A 19725-nucleotide genomic window follows, 5' to 3' on the forward strand; every position below is an offset into this window, starting at 1 on the left:
CAGTAATTATTAATTGCTTAGAAAGAGAATAAATACATTCATCAGCTCATCATCTGTTTGCTTGTTCACACTTAGGCTAGGCACACAAGAATTTGAAACATGGACTATGATGATATAGATTATGATGAAGGTTATAGCATGAAAGATATAGATGATAATTGGTCTAATAGTGATATGGATTATGAAACAGATTCTAACTCTGACAGTGATATGGAAAATTATGGCTATAATAATACAAATAATTGGAGTACTTTAACAGAAAATAAAATCAACCGACAAACTAATCAACACAATAATAGTTTTTTAGACAGAATTAATAGAAAATTAGAATCTTTAGAAAATATTGACAAACCTGATATATATACTAAAGTTGAAAAGAAAAGTGATAGTTTTTTGGACCTCTATGAAAGAATGAAAGCTTTAAATTCACCTTTGAAAAAAGAAATAGAATTTGAACCCCATCAAAGATCATCTTTAGTGACAGACAATTGGCATAATAGCTTAATTGTAAGCACCGACAGATACATAAATAGTAATAGAAAAGACTATAGCCAAGAAATGCAAAAGATGATAAACGTAGTAAAAGTTAGAAGTTCAGTAGAAACAATAGAAAGCCAAGAAAACAATGATGGAAAAGATGATATAATAGATACAATACAAAAGATGAAGCTAGAAGGAGACAAAGAAAAAGGAATAATAAAGAAAGGTATGGTAAAAGAAATGTTAGAAAGAATTGAAAGTCAACAAACCAATTCAAAAGATGGAACTCTACATAAAGAGTTAGATATAGGAAAAGACATAGTAAAACAAAGAAACATGATAAAGAAAGAGAAGAAAGATGGTAGTAGTCCTAGAAATAATGATGATGGTTCAAAAGAATTGTATGAAAGACAAAATAATACGTAGGAAGTTAGATACAAAAGAGATAGAAAGAGATAGTGTAGTAAAAGTAGTCAACAAAGGTAGGAAAAACAATAATAATAATTTAAAAGAAAAGGCAAATAGTGATAGTGTAGTAAAAGTAAAAGTGGAAGTAAAAGACAAGAAGTGGAATAGTTTAACACACACACACACTGGGAGAGGGGGGAAGGTTTTTTTAAAGAAACTTACAGTAATACATATCCGAAAGGGCTTAAACACTATGGCTACATATCTAGATAGCTAGATTCTGGACCTCCAACTTCTACTCCTATTGTTCATCTGGGCATCAACAATAGGAAATGAAATTCTTGTAAATGTAGTATGAACAAAGTTTCTCTCCAAACTAGTTTGAAGAGAAATTCTTTAAATTTCTCATATATTTCTTTTTCGGGTATGAATTTTGAAAATCTAACCGCTGAATTTCATGTTCCTTATGTTCTTAACATGCATATCAAATTTCGTTCAAATTAGATATTATTTACTATTTGATCAATTAATTTATTTTTTATATACAATTTTAGATTACAAAAACTTGAAATTATAACATTTATTTGATGACATAGCAATTGATCTTTGATTTTTTTGAAATTTTGTAAGCATTAAGGTCATAATAAGAACATGCAATTCAACGGTTAGATTTTCAAAATTCACACTCAGTATAAATATATATGATGAGTTTGGAGAGAAATTTTGTTCATATAGTATCTATTACATACTCACTAATATACACCCAAAATTGTGTGTGCACAAGAGTATGTGTATTAGTGCATATATAACAGAAATTTCCATTTTGTAATACGTTAAAGCAATCCAAATCACTAGAGATCGATTCCATAATGTTAAGCTTGACGTGGTAAGCTTTCAATCTTCAACGTGTTGGAATACATATATCTTGATATATCTCGAAGCTTTCAATCTTTGAGATATTCGCTTGGAAACTTAAGGCTAAACATTGTGTCTACATATTCTGGACCTCCGACTACTACTCCTATTGTTCATCTGGGCCCATTGAATTATTTGGAAAACCACATATGATACAAAGCATAGGCTATGGGCAGGGCCGGCTCAACAGTAGATGCAAGAGATGCAACCGCTTAAGGCCCCCAAATAAAAGAAGGCCCCACTTGAAAAAAAAAAAAATTTATATATAATATATTTATTTATATATTTTAGTTAAAAAAATTTTAAGTATTTTTATTGGCCAATAAAATGCATTAAAAAGACCCCATTATATCCTAAAATGCAAAATATTAAAAAGGAAAAAAAGTCAAAATTCAACTAACACAATTAAATTTTAGGAGACAAATGTATTAATCCATTCTTGAAATGTGCTAAAATTAAAATTAATAGTAGACAAATTCATTAATAATATAACGTAATTGTTTTGAAATATGCTAAAATAGAGATTATAAATGTCAAAAACAAAACAAAAACCTCTCATCTCTCTATCTTACTGCCTGTCCATCTATATTCTTACGGCCTTACCTTTCTTTTCTTCATCTTCATCTTTATTTTTGATCTTTTTCCATCAACTCAGTCAGCCCCTCTAGCCTAAATTTTTTTCTTTGTTGATCCCAGCATACCAGCCTACCAGTACCAGCTGGCAGTCACAGAAGGTATTTCTCTCATTCTCTGCTTCAGTTCTTTCTTCCCCTCTTTCTCTTTGTCTTGCCGAAAATAAAGACCCAAGAGTGTTCCATTTCTTTAACTTATATTATATATATTTTTAGTTTATTTCACACTTTCACCGCAACTGTCACTGAACAACTGTTTGATGTTGATGGGATGGGACACGTTTTTTGTTCTGCCCACCTGTGGACCTTTTTTTGCTTTAAAACTTAGCCCTAGAAATTGAAGAAAAGGCTGGTCCGGCTGGATCACAGCATGGTTCTCACCCCTTTTTTTTATATAGTGGTACTGTAGTCAGTGGTTTGTCACATCACGTGACAGACCACTGACCACACATTTTATTTATTTTTTTTTTTTTTTGTTGTTCTTTGTTAAAGACCACAGAGACCACTATTATTTACTTATTTGGTCCGACGGTTTCTAACCTCCTTTTTTTTTTTTTTTTTTTTTTTTTTTTTAAATCTGACACTTTATCTATTATTATAAATAATTATGTCAATTAATAATTTGATGTATATTATATTAATTCATTTGTATTATAATGACACTAATTTATTAAACTATATATTAAATTAATTTTTACTTATACAGGTTTAAATTTTCAAATGGTCACGGCTTTAGAAAAATTACAATAATCAGATTCTATTATTCTATACTTTAAATTTTATTTTTAGTTAAATTATCATTTTAATTTTATTAATATTTAATTATAAAAATGTTTCATTTAAATTTTTCGTCTAAAGCCCCAAAACTTGTTGAGCCGGCCCTGGCTATGGGCCACCGATTGTGACTATTGAGACAATGGTGGTCTATTCAAAGAAAATCACGTGAATTTCATTCCTCACGTAGGTTCATGCCATCTATATAAACTCTCCATTCCCTTCATTTTATCTCATCAGCTACAAGATAGTCTCTAGTTATATATAAAGAGGCCCCGAGCTTCTCCATTGTATAGAACATAAGGTACATCTAAATTAAGCAACTTACTGAGGTAGTCTTTTGAAAAATTATAATGAGTTTTCTCCAAAGTTTCGTGTCCACGGCATCTGTGCCTTATAAATCCTATTCTCGATCTCTCACCAGTACTCATGCAATCCCTTATGGTACTTCAATCCCTGTCCTCACTACCACAAAAAGTTATCATTGCTACCATCACTACAATAGTACCAGAACTTCTGCAACTGGAAGAACTTTTAGAGTGGTTTGTTGCGAAAACAAAGAAAATGCCGGAGGTGATAGTATTGGCATTGTTAGTTATCTTCAAGGCAAGAACTATCTTATCACAGGCGCAACTGGATTTCTAGCCAAAGGTATTGCTTTCTTTTGCATTAAGTCTTACATACCTTAAAAACATAAGGCTAATTTGGTTTTTTTTTTTTTTTTCCTTTAATTTTTAATTTTAAGAACATAAACAAATTTAGAAACTTGATGTTTCTAAGTAGTTATGTTTTTCTTAAACTGAAAACAAAATAAAAACAAAAAATAAATTAGTACACCATTAATATTTAACCGGGCCCGCTTTACACTTACGCTCAAAGCCCCATGTTACGTTCACAATAATTTCACAACAATTTTTACTTAGTAAGCTATTATTAGTGATAAAAAAATTGAAGTGAGTGATGAGCTCAAATTTGAACCAATAACAACTTACCATTAAAGATTTTTGTGAAAACTGTTATGAAAACATTGTGAACATAGCATTCCTCAAAAAAATATAAGCGATTTTTGTATAGACCTCCAAAATATTGAACTGTACACAGTTTCACCAAAAAAAAAAAAAAGTTGTAAATGTGTTGAATAATCATTAACTATCAATTTTTCTAATAACTTAAGGGATATTTGTGCTACAATAATTTTATTCTTAAGCCCCTCAAGGAGATTTTTTGATTGGCTCCTGCAATAAGTTAGGATACCTAGATTGTTGAACTTATTGTGCCCACATTTATTTTACTCTACTACATATCTAGATTATTCTAAATATCATATGATACAACATCTTGTTAGTGGAAAAAACTTAGGTAGTCAGCTCTGAATTCTCACAAAGGGTGTGGGCCCCATGGTGGGACCCATGGGACTCACCTTTTTGTGAGAGCCCAAAACAGTACTCCAAAACTACTTAAGAATTTCCTTTTGTTAGTTTATCTAACATATTCAGTTGTGCAGCTTTTATTGAGAAGATGTTACGTACAGTGCCTGATGTGGGGAGAATCTTTCTGTTGATCAAGGCAAAGAATAAAGAAGCTGCTATCCACAGACTTAAAACTGAAGTATGATGCATATAATGATTTACTTTTTGTTTCTTTATGTGTGTGTTCATAGTGGACAGACTGGAAAATGAAGTATGCTGTGTAAAGATGCTTGTTACGTTTTTGTTTTTGTTTTTTTGGTGTTTGAGCATAGTTAATTAAACCCTATTCAATCTGGTCTGTTGGATCAATAATTCAGTGAACTTGTATCTCATTTGGTACAGTTGTTTAACTAGTACAATCTAATAAAATCCAACAATTTTTAGTAACCCGGGCAACTCAAACAACTTGTTTTCACCTAGCTGATTTTGTAATTTTAAACAAATTTACCTTAATAAGTTCATTACAATATTGTTTCCTAGTTTAGAGTGTGGTGAAAATGAAAGATTTTAAAGTGAAGATAATGTTGGACTTTTCATTAAAAAACTTCCACTTGTTTAAAATTGTTAGTTAGAAAATTTTTTTAAACAGAAATTAATTACTGACTCAGTAATTTTAAACAAGTGGAAGTTTTCTAGTAGAATGGTAGACAAGTAACATGGTCCACCAGAGGATTATATAATTTCTCCAATTAGTAAGATATGCTATAAGCATAGAATATGACTTTTGAGTTTAAGATATGTTGTTATTACTAGAATTTTAAGACATGGTGTAATAAAATTTTATTCAGCAAAGACTTGACTAAAATTCTATGACATTTTTTTATTTCAAATATTTTTCGGAATTTACTTTTGAAACCTTGAGTTTGGATTATTTAGTGGCTTCTTTTTTACACCTAATTTTGATTAAAAATTTAGGCATGCCTATTGTAAATTTATTTTAATTTTACATATTTGTTTTATGATTTTGCAAACTTATTTAAATTATTTAATTTTTTATTTAGTCATATGGTTCAACTGGTAGCCCACTAGTTGAATCAGTGACAAAATAACCCAATAATTGAACAAGTGACCCAATGACTTGGCTCTTAAACTGAGTTAGTGTCCAGTCGAGGTTTATATAATAACTATGTGTTTGAGTATATTTTTCTATAAAATAAAAGAACTTCTAAATCTTCGTTGATAATCTCAGAGATTTAATTATGGTGATTAGATTTTAGAGTCGGAACTTTTCAAATGCTTGGAACAAATGCATGGGAAATCCTTCAAGGCTTTCATGATGAGGAAGCTGGTTCCAGTAGCTGGGAATGTTTGTGAATCCAATCTGGGGATGGATCCCTATACAGCTAATGAAATCGCAAAGGAAGTTGATGTGATCATAAATTCAGCCGCCAATACAACTTTAGACGAAAGGTTTCACTCAATCTAGCTTGAATGTGCATTTCTTTTTAAAAGGTTGTTTTAACATTTTTTTTTTTTTTTGTTTTCTTGGTGTTCTCATAAAATTGAATCTTAAATTGTTGTTATATAAATATATATATATATATATATATATATATATAGGTATGATGTTGCTCTCAACACCAACACAAGAGGACCTTCTCGACTCCTAGGTTTTGCAAAGAAGTGCAAAAAACTTAGCCTTTTCTTGCATGTATCAACTGGTATGCAACTAAGCATAAGCTGCTCTAAATATAAATATATACATTAATATCATAGCAATGATTTTTAAGTGTTGCTTTGTTACACAGCATATGTCAATGGGGAGAGACAAGGATTAATTATGGAGAAACCTTTCCACATAGGACAGACAATAGCAGAGGAAAGTGCCACCTCGGAAACCCTTCCAAAATCTATCCCAGTGTTGGATATCATTGCTGAAATAGAGTTGGCTTCAGATTTGAAATTATTTGTGCATGAAAATGTTGTTGCTCAAAAGATGAAAGAATTGGGTTTGCAAAGGTAACGAACTATGCTTTAATGTTCAATTAGAAATGCAACATTAATCAGTCAAAACCAAAAAAAAAAATTTCCTACCTAATGCAGGCAAAAAGCTACAATTTGCAAAACGTGCACGTCTATTTCAACAAATAAGCATTAAATCCACAGGAATCTACTTAAATCTATGAGAACTCTGGAATCCACACCCAAAAAAAAAAAAAAAGAGGGGGAAAAACATTTTAGAACATGTTAATAAAAGACTAAATGCCTAGTGGGTTATGACCACTAATTTATTAAAAAAGAAGTTACATAACGGTTAGGAGTAAGGTGGTCGATACCATACCGTACCGGCTGGTATCGCCAGTATGTACCGCACCGGTACATGCACTGGTATTGAAACGTCAACGTTTCGTACTAGTTTAAATACTAGTCATACCGGCTGATTTTGGGTGTTTCGGTTGGTACTAGGCGTACAGACTGGTACAAAAATAAGCTTGCTTTTTTCTTTTTTCTTTTTTCTTTTTTTTTAAATTTTGTAATTTTTGAATTTTTGTAAGGACAAAATGGTAACTTACTTGCATTAACTTATTAGAATTATTTGTTTTCTTAGCATGCTAAAGTCTAAAGTCTAAAACCATGAATAATTTGTTCTGAATTGAGGTAATGTTTTATAGTAAACTTTTATTTTTATTATAATATATATATATATATATGTATATTTATAAATATAAAAAATAACAACAAACCCGAAATGGTACACCAGTATTAATAGGTAACGAAATATATTGTTCCACTGGTCAAACCAATACAGCCTCCGATATGAGATTAACTCCCTTGGTTAGGAGACCCATTAGAAACCCTAGAAAACCTTAGTTCATGTTAAGCATGAAATTAAGCTTAAAAAATATGAAAATCTGTCTAAGAATGGTAAAGTTGTGAAAATCACATAATAAGATACTATTGACCATGGAAAATGTTCCAATGCCTTATTTTTACTTTTTTTAAAAATAATTACAATATGAAAAATTACCATAAATAAAAAGTTTATCTAATAATCGAATGTTTAAATGAACGGAATTTGCCCAAAAAGCAAAGTAGGTCATGATAAAAAGCAATGAGTTTCAATCTTCATGAGTCATGACAATTTCGTCCAGGTCATATAATTCCATTGCTAAGCCGGTAGATTTCTATTAGTTTTAACATCCATAAGCTTAATTGCAAGTTTGTCAGTGCTCATGTTCACCTAATCAATATACTCTTTTTCACTGTAATAGAGCAAAAATCTTTGGATGGCAAAACACTTATTTGTTCACCAAGGCCATGGGAGAGATGCTATTAAATGGCATGAGAGGAGATATTCCACTAGTCATCATCCGCCCAAGTGTAATTGAGAGCTCCATCAAAGAGCCTTTCCCAGGATGGATACAGGGAAGCAGGTACTTTAATTTTTTAACCTTCACAAAAATATATTCTCTTTGAAGCTTGCTAGAATAACGCTTTACATGTTAAATTCACCATTTCATAACAATTTAATTTTTAGGATAACTAGTAATTTAATAAAATTCCTTCAATATCATATATAATTAACTATACCTTAATTTCTTGTTTTCTTAATTATATATACATAAACAAATCAGAGTGTTGGATCCATTGATCTTATCCTATGGTAAAGGCTGGCTCCCAGGATTTCTTGGAGACCCAAAAACAGTTATAGACGTGGTAATTTGCTACCCTTCTTTTTTTTTTTTCTTTTTTTCGCATTATTAATTGGTTTGATATACCATACAATTCTTTTTCTTTCACTTTTCACTAAGAATTGAATCATGAATGCTTTAGGTTCCTTTGGACATGGTTGTCAACGCGTCCATAGCAGCCATAGCAAAGCATGGGATAGCTGCGAAACCTGAATTAAATGTCTACCACGTTGGGTCATCTGCTGTAAACCCGCTTTTGGTTCATGATTTATTCAAGTTTTCTTGCAACCACTTCACTTGTTCTCCATTAATGAACTCGGAAAGGACAAACATACGCATCAATGAAATGAAGTTTTTCAATTCAATGGACAATTTCGCCTCATACATTTCGGATGAAATAGTTCAAAGAAGTGGACTAATGGATACAACCATTACAGACTCCAAGTTGCGAGGCAAGCTGGAAATAAAACGCAAGAAGATAGTGGAGCATGTTGTTCACTTGGCTAAAATTTATGAGCCATATATGTTCTATAGGGGAAGGTAATGTCTTTAACTTTGGAATCCTCACACACGCATAAGGGTCATCAAATAGCCCATGACCCATGGACTGACCCAGTAGCCCGCTAGCCCACCAGGCTAATGGGCGGCCCAGCCCGGTAATATTGAAGCCCGTGGGCAGCCCAGTAGCCCAATGGGACAGGCTATGGGTTGGTTTCTTTACCCATGGGCGCCCGGTGGGCCGGCCCGTTAGCCTAGCCCGTTAGCCCAGCCCCTTAGTCCGACCCGTTGTCCAAAATTTATAACAAAATAATTTGGGGGTTGGGTGGGTGAGGGATTGAACTTTAGACATTATAAAAACTTTAAGACCACACACCTAACCACTAAATACTTGGAATGATTGTGATACAATATGCATAATAAATATATATATTTTGGTATTAGTCTAGTAGCTTTGATTTTTAAAACAAAGTTACTAAGATGACTATTACCCTACCTCTGTGCCTTTGGAAAGAAAGTCATTTTTTCCTTTGATAAATTCCAATTCTTTCCTTACAAGTTATAATCATAGCAGAAATTTCTTTTAAAAAAAAAAAAAGGCTTACCGTTGGTTGGAAGAAATTATTTCCTTAATGAGTTGATATTTGATTCTTCATATATTTCCTTAAAGAATTGATATTTTATTCCTCAAATATTTCCTTTAAGAATTGATATTTGATTCTTCAAATATTTAAATATTTGAAGAATCAAATATTGTTCAAATGGTAAGCATTCTTAAAGGAAATTTCCTTTAAAAATGCTTAAATATTTCCTTTAAGAATTGATATTTGATTCTTCAAATATTTAAATATTTGAAGAATCAAATATTGTTCAACCTAGTTGGGATGTACACATTTTGTAGTGATGCAACTATTTTCAATCTATATATTCATGAAAATTTCAATGTACTTATTTATTCTTATCAATACAAGTTAATTAATCCTATTTTAGTACCTTTTTAAGAGGTATGTCTTAGTATTTTTTTTAATAGAATCTTTTTAGTAGATTTAATTGTTCAATTTGATAGTTTGTAATAATATATAATTATAATTATTTTGGTTAAATTTTTATAACCCCATTGAAGACCTGTTAAAAATGCCCTTGGGTAGCCCATTAAACCCATCTCACTAGCCCAGCCCGCTAAAGCCCAAGTGGGCATTGCCCATGGGTAGGGCCATGGGCTAGGTTTTTCCATCCAGCCCGGCCCGACCCAGCCCATTGACTAGTCAACAGCCCATTAAGCCCAGCCCATTAGACCCATGGGCCAAGTAAAAGCGGGCCGGGTCGGCCCGGCCCGACCCATTGACGAGGCCTACACACGCACACATATTATTGTGACTCTAATTCATTCATTTCAGCATTTGACAATAAGATGTTGAGAACTAGGACTAAAAAAAAAAAGGAAAATGTTAACAAGTGCCCTTAGGGTATTGGTTAAGAATCCAGTTAAAGAAAGTTTTTATGGAAAAAGAAAAAAAAAAATTAATGTTTTAACAGCCTTTTTCATTTCCCATAAAAGTGATGTCAAAACTTTCCTAAAATAGATTATTAACGAGATAATGGGAGGTTTCAAGGCCAACCACAAATAAATTCCTCTAGTCACCTAAGCAAGAATCATACAAGTGCTTAGGACTTTTCAAAATTTTTAAATCGTCACAAGAATTGAGACATTATTAGTAGTAAATTTTCACAAATGAATGAATTAACCAGGGTAAATAGTATAAAGCTTCTTTTGAAGCTTGGCTTGTATGTCTCCAATTTATTTCTCAGTTGCATACTACATAGAGCATTTGTCCACGTACATGACATTAAAATACCATACATTATCTACAGAAGTAGTAATAACCTCCTCTCCAAGCTTACATCTACGGACAATACCAACCAAAATTGATTATCAATAATAGGTATTACAACTATAAATAAACTCTCACAAAAGAAATCTCAAACATAAACTACCCTAATTAAACACCCAAAGATATTGATATGTTCACATTAAAACAGTAGAGTCCAGACAAAGCTTAGTCTTTACAAGACAAAATTTTGCAATATGAGATTGGCACAAGGCAAAACTTTGCTCCTAAGCCTCACACACAAAATTTAGCTACACCACCGCCTCATATATCTGGATTGGCACACCTTACTTTTCCTTTTCAATAATGGGATTACCATCTTTGATCAAATTAGTGCACATCTTTAATATTCTTATAATCAATGTGAAATTTCAAAATCAGTAAGTAGTTTTCTAAACTTCACCTATCATGGGCGTGACTTAACAAAAACAATAGGTTTCTATAAACTGTTCTCTAAAACCACCATCCAAATCAAAGGCACAATTGATTGTTATTGATCTTAAATCAGAATAAAACTAACTAGTTGCAAACCCGTGCGATGCACAGAAAAGCTTTTGACTAAAAAAAAAAAAAAAAAATCCAACAATGAGTAAATAGACATTTTGCTAGTTAATATTTTTTTAAAATGAAGAAGTATTTAACTTTTATGTTTTTCCATAGTTTAGAAGTATTGTCTAACATAAAACGTTATTGAGTTGTAAGTGCATACTTACTGGAACTTACAATTTACAATTCTTAAATTAATAAAGCAAAACTCCCAATAGTTATATATATATATACACACACACACACTCAAAACTAATATAAACTGCAAAGATATAAACAAAGACCATGATATGAGAAAGACACACCAAGCTTCAAATTTGAGTAGCAATATGAATTTCTCGTAGTAATAATAATATATACAATTCAAAATATGGAACAATATCAAAATTATAATACCTAATTCCATTATCTTTTATGTTGAATCCCAATAGTTATATATATACGTGTCTCTTTTTTTTTTTTTTTCTTTTTGAGTCCTATCAGAACTTTTGTTTTCTTTTTATTTAAATAATGTTGATGTCTAAAAAAAGTCAAAGGTTTTGGTTATATATAAGAAACAATTAAGCTCATCCTTTAAAAATTTATCTCTTGTACTTTGTATGATATGGTAATTTTCATTCAAACTTTAAAATAGATTATGTGTCTTACCTTAATGTTTTCCTTGTGGTGAGGACAAATAGAATGAAATAGGTGCTTCATGCTAAAAAACTTTCTTCTAGTCAAATACCAAACTTGATAAAATTTTAGTGAAAAGGAAAAACTCATCAAGTGGAGTAAGAGAGAAAGAAATTACTCAACGAAAAACCAAAATGAATGAAGAAAAGATTTCAAAATGCCAATCTAAACTTGTTGCTGAAAACCTAGCAAATACAGCCAAGAAATATAACTTTATTAATCTCTAGCAGCCAAGAAATATAACTTTATTAACCTCGATTAGTTGAATTCGATCACAAACGAAAACCTAGCAAATATATTTTCTTTTCTTTTTTTCTTTCAAGGCTTTGATATGGTAGTGATCTAATTCATGAACCCTATATTGCGATTTTTGAATTAGATCACAAACAAAATATATAACTTTATTATAACAAAAGAAGATCACTACCTAGCAAATATATAACGAAATAAGATCACTACCTAGCAAATACAGCCAAGAAATATAACTTTATTAATCTCAATTAGTTGAATTAGATCACAAACGAAAACCTAGCAAATATATATTTTTTTCTTTTTTTCTTTCAAGGATCTGATAAGCAAAAGATTGATTGCAAAATACTTACCATGTGTATGAGGGTGTGTGGTAAATCTTGAAGCCATAATTGGGTGATGCTACTAAGCGTTTTTCCTATGTTTGGAGAGAGAAAGTTTGCAAGAATGGTCGGTTTATTTTTTAAACTTGAGAGAGGAATAGGTTTGCTAGGATTTTGAGGTGGGAAGATAGGGTTTTGGGTTTTGAATCCTAATGTGAGTCTTTTTAATGATTATAGTCTAATTAATGATTATTTTAGTCTAAAAAAATATAAATTAAAAATGCTGATGTGGAGTCTAATTAATGATTATTTGAGTCTAAAAAAAATATAAATTAAAAATGTTGACGTGGAAATTGTGGGAGATTCAGAGGCTTTGGTTTTATATATATATATATATATATATATATAGATTATAGACATAACTAGTCTTTAGATAGTCCAAGGTGATTGCAATCCATACATCACTTTGTGTGTTTGCTCAAAATTCTTTCTGCTTATTTCACTAATGGTATAATTAAGCCCATAACATTGTTGCTTTCCTCTAGTTATTTTACTTACGAATGGTTTGTTGAGCTACGGTTACAAATGATTTGCTACCAGGTTTGACAATCAAAATACCCAGAAATTGATGGAAGGCATGTCATTGGAAGAGATGAGGGACTTCGGATTCAACGTAGGCAGCATAAACTGGGAGGATTACATATTGAATGTTCATATTCCAGGTTTTAGAAGGCATGTATTGAAAGGAAGACTTGTATTCTAATATTTATTCTTTTGTTACCAGGATCCCCATACCTTGATAGGGTGTTGGGGATTCTTGCATTTGCGTTTATTGTACCACTTGAATATTGTCCAGAGAAGACTATGAAGTCTGTGATACGTGCATTATCATTCTCAAATTAATATTGGGATTCCTTTATGTTAAATATTAGCATTGATACATCATGTTGAATATGCTAGTATAGATGCGGAAGCAAAAGCATAAAGTATAAAATATAATAACACACGAGGGTTACGTGGTCCAGCCTAACGGCCTACATCCACGGAGGAGGGCTACATCAATAATATATTATAGTGTAGTACAAATCCTACGTTACAATGAAATCATAACATGTGTATATATAGTAGACTAAACCCTAGACTAATAGACTTCTAGTACAAATAGGAGACTTGGCTTGCACACAAAATAGAATTAGGCTTGGGCCTATGCTAATGGGCTAATATATCTCTAACACCCCCTCTCAAACTCAAGATGGAAGCTTGATGAAATCTTGAGATTTGATAAGGTTGAGAAGATCCCTTAAATGAAGTTTGGCTCTGATACCATGTTAAATATTAGCATTGATACATCATGTTGAATATGCTAGTATAGATGCGGAAGTGAAAGGAACACAGTAACACATGAGGGTTACGTGGTTCAGCCTAACGGCCTACATCCACGGAGGAAACCCTAAATGGCTACATCAATAATATATTATAGTGTAGTACAAATCCTACGTTACAATGAAATCATAACATGTGTATATATAGTAGACTAAACCCTAGACTAATAGACTTCTAGTATAAATAGGAGACTTGGCTTGTACACAAAGTAGAATTAGGTTTGGGTCTATGTTAATGGGTTAATATATCTCTAACACTTTACAAATAATAATAATAAAGTAATATTGGGATGATTCATCTTGTGTGATGTGTCATGTCTTGGATGGAAGAGTATTACAATTTTTTTTAAAGAAAGAAACACATACACCCGAAACCTAATATAGCAGAATGGGTCTCTAGTCGTAGGGAGGTTTCATTTGTTGCAAGTGACACTCGAACAAGGACGGTAGGTTAGCTAGCGTGTAAACGGCCACTGGCATGAAGTCGAATCTGTTTCTGTGTGGTTGTTGAAGATGGTCTGTGACGAGGGATCTCCTACCAGTGTTCTACTTTGCATTTCAAAATATTAGAAGATATATTCAAACTTCTAAGAATATTATTATTGTCAGTGAATCTCTTGAGATATTGAGAAACTCTTCTATTAATCATAAACATCAAAGAATATTATTATTGTCGGTGAATCTCTTGAGATATTAAGAAACTCTTTTATTAATCATAAACGACATTGACTCGCTTCAAAAAAAAAAAAAATCATAAACATTAACTTACCTAAATCTATATCTATATTTATGCATGTCTAAAAGTTGAAGCATAGTATTTGTATTGCTATTTCTGTTGAGTCATATCAGCGACCATATTATTATTTTCTTTCCATTAGTAAACAAAATTATTTTATTTTCACGCTTTTTATATTAGTCTTTTAATTATTCCATAGTTTTCACCTCAGCTTCCATAACACCCCTGACTTCCTATCTCCATTATTTTCAACTTCTCATGTAAGCTGAAGGTAATCCTAACATTTGTAGTTCTATGTTTTTGCGTGTTTGATAAAATGATCATAATAAGGATTAAAAAAAAGGTGATCATGTTCATGGAGAAGAACAAATAGGAAGAAAAAATGTTGAAGACTACTGTTATGTTAATAAACTTCATTCATAAATGGGTTTTCAACTCTAAGAAAAATCCCTAAGTTGTGTTTCATTGGATTTATTGTAACAATGAAGGTAATAAAAAGAATATTAAGCAACAATAATTTTGATTCATCGTCCTCTTCTCCATTAACATATGTTAGTACCTCACTTTTGCAACCAGTGACATCCTAAGCATTTAGGTCCCTGAAAAATTTAAACTATCTCCAAAACTAGAGCCCAAATTCTTCATCGATTAGCTTCAATGAAAAGAAAGCAAGGAACCAATATTTGATAAAGAATTCAAATGTTCTAGCAGTTGTGGGTTTTTCTTTTCTTTACCCCTGAGGTTTCAAAAGCTGAAATAAAAAACAAAGATTTGCATAATTTATACTTCATATTGGGATGCATCTCACCAAAAAAATGACAAGACATATAATATACATACTTATATTACAAATAATCTTTATTTTCATTATCCACATCTTCTTTGCCAAAATATAATAAACTATGTAAAAATTGTGACTCTAATAATAATATAGTAGTTTAGTAAAAACAAGTCAAAGTCCTTTCTAAAATGGTTCGCCAAATATAGAAGTTATAAAAAATTATAAGAATGTCTCTTTGTTGGCCTAGGTTTATTTGTTATTTGATGTATAATAATTGTAAAATTACATTTCAAAAATTGTGTATATGTCTCTATATTTTTTGTTTAGTCAACTTTATTAATTTTTTAGAAATTTAATATATTATTTATGTATTAATTAATTATGAAATCATCTTTTTAAACCATGAATTTTAAAGATGATCCAATATACAAAGTCATTATCAATATGTTTTTTTTATTCAACAAAAGTAAAATTTTATGATTCATGATCTGATCCAACGATCTGAGGATCCTATAATATTTACATAATTGGATACCAATTTTAACAACCTTGTAGACAAACATAGATCAAATCAATACATATATATAAACAAACGAAACGTTTGACTTTTTGTTGACCAATACTCATTGCATCACGTGGCTATATAAATTAATGCCACATATACATTTAAATACACAGAAACAATTGTGCCTTTTCATTTTTCAATAAACATATTTTTGGTCAATAAACACTTTTTCATTCAATATGCACATTTTCGGTCAATAGACACATTTTGGTATATCCAATATTAAGGGTTATGACATTTTAATAGACACCTAGTATATCAAATTTGAAAGGTTATGATATTTCTTACATATATTAAATAAAATAACATATATTACAACCTATCTTATATATACCTTTATATACAACACAAATTATTCTAGAGACGCAACATTTTGTCTCTTATTCCTTCCCACAAAAAACTAATAAATAAAATAACATTGTTTTCTTCTTCCTAATTAATAAAACTTTGTACTTTTCTTTCAATATATATATATATATATATATTTTTTTTTTTTTTAATTTCATGCATTTCTTTTTACTACTCCAACTAAAAAATAATGGATTTTTCTTCCCAGAAACTCATTCAATAGCTATTCTCGTTCATCGCATAGATTAACGACTAGTATATATAAAAACAGAAACCTCATACAAGAGTGCATGAGATCCTACCATGTAATTTTGCATTTAACATTTTAAGTATTAAAAACAAAAGAAAAAATAGCGATAATTAAAGACTAATAGTAATAACTAACCAAATAAGGTTCTAGGAAGAGATAGAGAGACACGAAAATGTTGTGGATTATTAAATGAAATGAAATATTTCAGTATTACCAAAATAAAAGACCTGAGATTGACAAAGCATTTGTAAGAGAGTGAAAGAAGAATCTATGGGGCCTCTACCACTATCAAGCCGCCAAAACCCCCTATAAGTAATTTTTTTTTCTTTTTTTCTTTTTAAATTATGGGCTTAAATATGATTTAGGCTTGGGTAATTTGGTTGAACAGTTTTTTTTTTTTTTCTTTTGGTATAAAAGTGGAGAGAATATTTAGTGCGCAATATAAAGTCATATTCTACTATGGTTTTAAATCATTTATAAGACATTGCATACACACTTGCCCACACCATGTCTTAATATCTCACTATTGATGAGTGAAAGACGGTGAGAGAGTTGGATATACTTTCATTTCATGGTAGGTAATCTATGAACACAACACAAATTAGTTGATTTTTATGGTCCTATTACTCTTTAGTACTTAATTTTGGTTTCATGATTTTCTTAAAAAATGAATCTTACCTTAAGAAGGCTACAAATGTGTAGTGAAACCACTAATTTTTAATACGCCAAAATGTATATGTTTCTTTGATCTAATTTAGTTTACATTTTCTTTATAATATATATATAGTATTATCCAAAACTATCTTACATAAAATATCATAAAATTATCTGTGTATCGCACGAACAACTTACTAGTCTATAAATATCTAAAAATTGAAGTGTAACATTTAATGTTGCTGCACTCTTGTTGAGCCACATTAGCGTCACATCATCAACCTATTTTCAACATTTTCTCTCTCCTTTTAAATTATTTTTCTCCTTATTAGTTTCCCACTTTACAATTACATATTCTCCAACATTTACTTACTTTTACCTTTTTATCTCCCTGCTACTCTATACTTTAGCCGTACAATTTCTTCATCCCTTTATCTTCATTTTATTTTAACTCTTCTTCTCCCCATTTTTTTACTATAAAATTTTGTTTTTTCTCTTCCATTCAATCCATATTTTTCTCACACAAAAAGGTGAATACTCTCTCTCTCACACACAAAAATTTGACTCTTCTTTCTCTTGATGGATTTTTAATTCTTTATTACACCTCTAATTTAGATTGATGACTTTTTATTTTTAACTCTACTTTAAATTGGTATGATTTGGTTATATTTTAATTTTTTTTTTTTTTTTTTTTTTTTGTTACATGTTATCCTATGAAATTATAGAATGATTCAATGTTATTCTAATATATATCATGATTTGGATAATTTGGTATTTACAACTATACATTTTCTTTTGAATATTCTTCTACTCATCTTCTTTTATATAATTTTGTTATTTGTCTCACATTCTCTTCCAAAAAAAATGTGATTATTTTCTCTCTCTCTCTCTCTCTCTCTCTCTCTTATTAATTCTTTCTTGCAACTCTACTTTAGATTGATGATTTTTTCTTACTTTTTTTTGTGCCTCTACTTTTGGATTGATACACTTTAGTGGTATGTTTTTTGAGTTATTAATTTATCACATGTACTCTCTATCCCTCTTATAGTTTTAATTTGAATTAATTTTTAGATATTTTAGAAGTGAGAATTTGAGTTTATATCAAAATACAATCTACATAATTATGTATTTGAATGTATCTATAAATTATTTGAATAATATCAATTGTAAATTTGTGGTGAGTTTTGGTTATCATGATAATTTTCTTAAGAGAATGAGAAATTCAAATAATTAATTTTGGAACTTAAAAATTTTAGTTGTAGAAGAAAAAAAAAAAAAACCATAACAAACTATACAAAAGTTTGAATAATATAGATCACTTGAAAAAAGAATAGTATTTCTATCTTTTATCACAAAAAAAATGGAATAATATCAATCAAATTAATGCACCTAAGTTTTTCCAAAAAAAACTCAAAATAATAGAATGATATATTTGTAGAGATGGAGAGATGAAAAATAATTTTAGAAATAATATCTCTAATATGTTTTGAAGAAAAATCATACATTATACCAAGCTACAAAATAGTTGTATATTCCCACGCATCATGTGGATCTGTGACTAGTTCTATATAATTTGTTAAAACTTTAATACAATTAGTTTAGGTGTTGTACTTTTCATAAAAAAAGTTTAAGTTTTGTAATTTACTTTTGCGTTGACCAATAAGCTACACAATTGAATATAATTAATATTTACAAAAAGATAATATTGTTTTGCTTTATTGCTTAGTAATATATTATTCGGTTGAATTCAATGAAAAGCTACCTACAATAATTAAAAGAACTGCATCTAAATTTTATCTTTATACTTTTTATTAAAACAAGTGAATTACAGTATTTTCTCATTCAATGTTTCTGAACGAAGCAATCCTCCCATAGTCCCATTTTAAAACACAAAGACCATATGCCTGCTTTAAGTTGGAAGCTACAATTTCACCTTCTGAGCAAAGTTAATAAGTGTAGCAAGTATGTGTGGTTGGAAGTCTACATACACTTTCTTGATAATTTTTTTGAGTGATGTGAATGATTCTAATATTTTTATTATATTTTTTATTTATAAATAATACTAATTAAATTTATTATCACGTCAATTCATAAGTTTTTATAATAAATTGATAGTAACTTTTTTTAATAATTTTTTTAATACCAATTTATGGATAAGTTTGTGGTATTTTTCATATGTAGGGAACTTCTATTGCATTACGTCCTGTATTCTTAAAATGAATACACGAAATGCATCATCATAACTCAAACTCATAATTAATTTGCTTGTCCTTGTAGCTGCCACTCAAGTATTCAAAGAGCTATTGTTCAACCAAGGTATAGTTGAATATATTGTGTTCAACTTCATTTCCACTTTGCCACTGCATTTGAGATTAGTTAAACAAGGTGCATTCACCTAAATAAGATTTAAAGTCGAACAAAGCAAAACTTTTCTTCATTAGCCTACTGAATCCTATGTTATTGATATGGTGCAGTTTGAGGAACCCCCTCTTCTATAGCAAAGCTTATACGTGATGATT

At 30.3% G+C, this 19725-nt stretch overlaps 1 protein-coding gene across 1 annotated transcript; it reads left to right on the plus strand.

Moving 5' to 3' along the window:
* Window positions 1–3464: 3464 nt before the first annotated feature.
* On the plus strand, window positions 3465–13381 carry LOC115992156 (fatty acyl-CoA reductase 2-like). Its single transcript, XM_031116233.1, has 9 exons — window positions 3465–3860; window positions 4714–4817; window positions 5889–6088; window positions 6239–6339; window positions 6427–6637; window positions 7891–8052; window positions 8254–8335; window positions 8453–8850; window positions 13091–13381. The coding sequence occupies exons 1-9, from the start codon at window positions 3563–3565 to the stop codon at window positions 13251–13253; spliced, it is 1719 nt and encodes a 572-aa protein (XP_030972093.1). The 5' UTR covers window positions 3465–3562; the 3' UTR covers window positions 13254–13381.
* Window positions 13382–19725: the final 6344 nt, after the last annotated feature.

This window comes from Quercus lobata, chromosome 5 (genome assembly GCF_001633185.2).
Source record: "Quercus lobata isolate SW786 chromosome 5, ValleyOak3.0 Primary Assembly, whole genome shotgun sequence".
Taxonomy (NCBI): domain Eukaryota; kingdom Viridiplantae; phylum Streptophyta; class Magnoliopsida; order Fagales; family Fagaceae; genus Quercus; species Quercus lobata.

What these genes read in the sequence shown, in the direction of transcription:
- LOC115992156 (XM_031116233.1), top strand. Translation starts at nt 3,563, where the DNA reads ATGAGTTTTCTCCAAAGTTTCGTGTCCACGGCATCTGTGCCTTATAAA. An exon ending in GGATGGATACAGGGAAGCAG is followed by an intron (nt 8,053 to 8,253) that starts GTACTTTAATTT and finishes TAAACAAATCAG; the next exon opens with AGTGTTGGATCCATTGATCT. An exon ending in CAAAAACAGTTATAGACGTG is followed by an intron (nt 8,336 to 8,452) that starts GTAATTTGCTAC and finishes TGAATGCTTTAG; the next exon opens with GTTCCTTTGGACATGGTTGT.